The sequence below is a fragment of the Lathyrus oleraceus genome, chromosome 5 (genome assembly GCF_024323335.1).
Source record: "Lathyrus oleraceus cultivar Zhongwan6 chromosome 5, CAAS_Psat_ZW6_1.0, whole genome shotgun sequence".
In the NCBI taxonomy this organism is placed as follows: Eukaryota; Viridiplantae; Streptophyta; class Magnoliopsida; order Fabales; family Fabaceae; genus Lathyrus; species Lathyrus oleraceus.
In genome coordinates this window covers 652,318,025-652,320,781 of record NC_066583.1, presented here as the reverse complement: position 1 = coordinate 652,320,781, position 2,757 = coordinate 652,318,025, and the positions used below count along the sequence as shown (strand labels likewise).

Sequence of the window (2,757 nt, the reverse complement as noted above, 5' to 3'; positions counted from 1 at the left end):
ATCCAGATGATGAAGACTGTGTGGGGTGTTGTTTTGGCTTCTCATGTGGGCCAAAAGGTGGGGAAAATCAGCAGGGAGTTTCTCCTTCTCATCCTCCACCTTCTATTTCTATATAAGTCCCTCTATTATAAATCATACACAATGCATTTTAATTTATGGAAATTAACACTTAATAATTCCATGAAAGGTTCCTCTGTTATTTTTTAACTCGTGTTTCTTTTATGTATTGCTTTATTTGCTTAATGTATAAATGGTTTTCCTGTAAGCAAGTCGGGAATCAGAGGTGATTTAGACAAATAAAATTGGTTTAGACATGTTTACGTACCATCGATTTCATCTACGGCAATGCCACTACTGTATTTAAAGACTAAATTATTTACGCACGTTATCAAAAGTTTGTGACATTCACCTCTCAGTCACGTGAGAGTCCATATGAGAAGACAAGTTTCACATTCCAACGATGTAGTTTTACTATGTCACCAGAAGATGAGGATAGAAAGTTTGAATTGCGTGCTACATTGGGTCGTCCATTGAGAAACTATTGGACTGTGGCTATATTGCAGTGTTGCATAGATTCCATTGTGGATCCTCGAAGTTGTGAAGAGACGTCGGGCAGGGCATAAATAAGGTTACTTATGTGTAGTTTTAAAATGTTGGACCTGGGTCAAACACGGAGGGTAGAGTGGATTTGCCTGGTGTTAGAGTTCTTTTGCAACCATAATCAAGCACTTGTTTTCACTGCTTCCTATTTCTTATATGCTGACTCTTGGATTCCCACTAGAGATGTTCCTTATGACAATAAACTATAATCCTCTTGTCTATCTAAAACTTCAATTTTCAATTTTAGGTTAACACTATGGTATTTTAGAATTTAGTTCAATATATATCCATATTTGAAAGATTTGATATTAAGTTATTTTTTCTATTAATTTATTTCAAGGAAAGTTATCATATGGTGCGACAACTTAAATGCCAAGACATACACAATTCAATCAACTCAAAGACAAACTTTCAGTGATTCTGTTACCATCACTTTGAATGGGGGGTTAGACATAATTCATTGATACTTGGATCATATAAAAATTTAATTGATTTTTTTTAATTGTAATTAACAAATTATTATTAACCTTACATTAATAGTTTATATGTTAGGAATTTTTTTGATTGTAAACTTTCAGTGATTTTTTGACTAACCAACTATTTAGTTTTAGGTATAAATATTCAATCAAATCGTATCATAGTGTGAATTTTCAAATATGTATTTGATAGGCTTGGATTAAATACATGTTTAAAAATATGTAAGACTGCCGAGATATATTTTTTTAGACAAAAATATTAAGTAAATTAATCTGGGTTTTTCGAATGAAAATATGGAACATAATGTTTTATTTGAATAAGTAGCAGCCAGGAAAATCTTAAAATTGAAATGAACTAGAAAACAGAACAGGACGTCCAGTTACTTCAAGTTTTATTTCTACTTAAAAAAAATTCTTGTATTCTAAGTTTATTACTGATTAAGTAAATTCTTGTATGTTAAGTTTGTTAATAATTAAGAAAATTTGTGTATGTTAAGTTTATTTTTCTCTATAAAAAGAGAGGAGTTAACTTCACTCCTCCACATCAAAAAAACAAATGATAATGAAAATAGTCTTCGTTTTTATTTTGTTGTGTTTGTTTTCAGGAGACGGGGAAAGTCGTACAACTCCAAGAAATGGTGTTGCAGCTGGAAATGGTGAAGGTGGTGTTATTCCTAAAGGAGAAGAATGTGTAGGGTGTTGTTTTGGCTTCTCATATGGGCCAAAAGGTGGGAGAAATCAGCAGGGAGTTTCTCCTCCTCCTCCACCCCTTGCTGGAAATGTTGAAGCTCCAATAAATGGAAATGGTGAAGATGTTGCTGTTGGAAATGGTGAAGGAAATGGTGAAGGTGTTGCTGTTGGAAATGGTGAAGGAAATGGTGAAGGTGTTATTGCTGGAAATAGTGAAGGTGTTGCTGCTGGAAATGGTGAAGGTGTTGCTACTCGAAATGGTGAAGGAAACGATGAAGGTGTTGCTGCTGGAAATGGTGAAGGTGTTGCTGATCCTGAAGGAGAATATTGTGTGGGGTGTTGTTTTGGATTCTCATGTGGGCCAAAAGGTGGGGGAAATCAGCAAGGAGTTTCTCCTCCTCATCCTCCACCTCCTGTTTCTATATAAGTTCCTCTATTATAAAATTTTCATAATAAAACTTGTGTGTGTTAACTCTATAATGTACGGATGACTCCTCCTATGTATAATAATGAATTGAAATGAAATTCAGTGTTTAATTTCTGGTTTTACTTCTGAATTATTCCAAAAATATGGTTGGTTGGTTTTCTAAGTTTTTAGTATTCACGGTTTTTTTAACACGTGATATTCTAAAGAAATGTAACAATGACCCATGCTAAATCATACACAATGCATTTTAATTTTGGAAACTAACACTGAATAATCCCATGAAAGGTTCCTCTATTATTTTTTAACTCATGATTTCTTTCATGTATTGCTTCATTTGCTTAATGTATAAATGGTTTTACTATAAGCAAGTCGAGAATCCGAGGTGATTTAGAGAAATAAAATTGGTTTAGACATGTTTACGTACCGTCCATTTCATCTAAGACAACTCCGCTGCTGTCTTTCAAGACTGCATGATTTACGCACGTTATCGACAGTTCGTGACATTCACCACTCAGTCACGTGAGAGTCCATATGAGAAGACATGTTTCACATTCCAACGATGTA

General features: G+C 34.0%; 1 protein-coding gene across 1 annotated transcript; it reads left to right on the top strand.

Moving 5' to 3' along the window:
* The first annotated feature begins 473 nt into the window (after positions 1 to 473).
* Positions 474 to 2,193, top strand: LOC127082695 (uncharacterized). Its single transcript, XM_051022921.1, has 2 exons — positions 474 to 594; positions 1,682 to 2,193. Exons 1-2 carry the CDS (start codon positions 474 to 476, stop codon positions 2,191 to 2,193), a joined length of 633 nt encoding a protein of 210 aa, XP_050878878.1.
* The last annotated feature ends 564 nt before the right edge of the window (positions 2,194 to 2,757 follow it).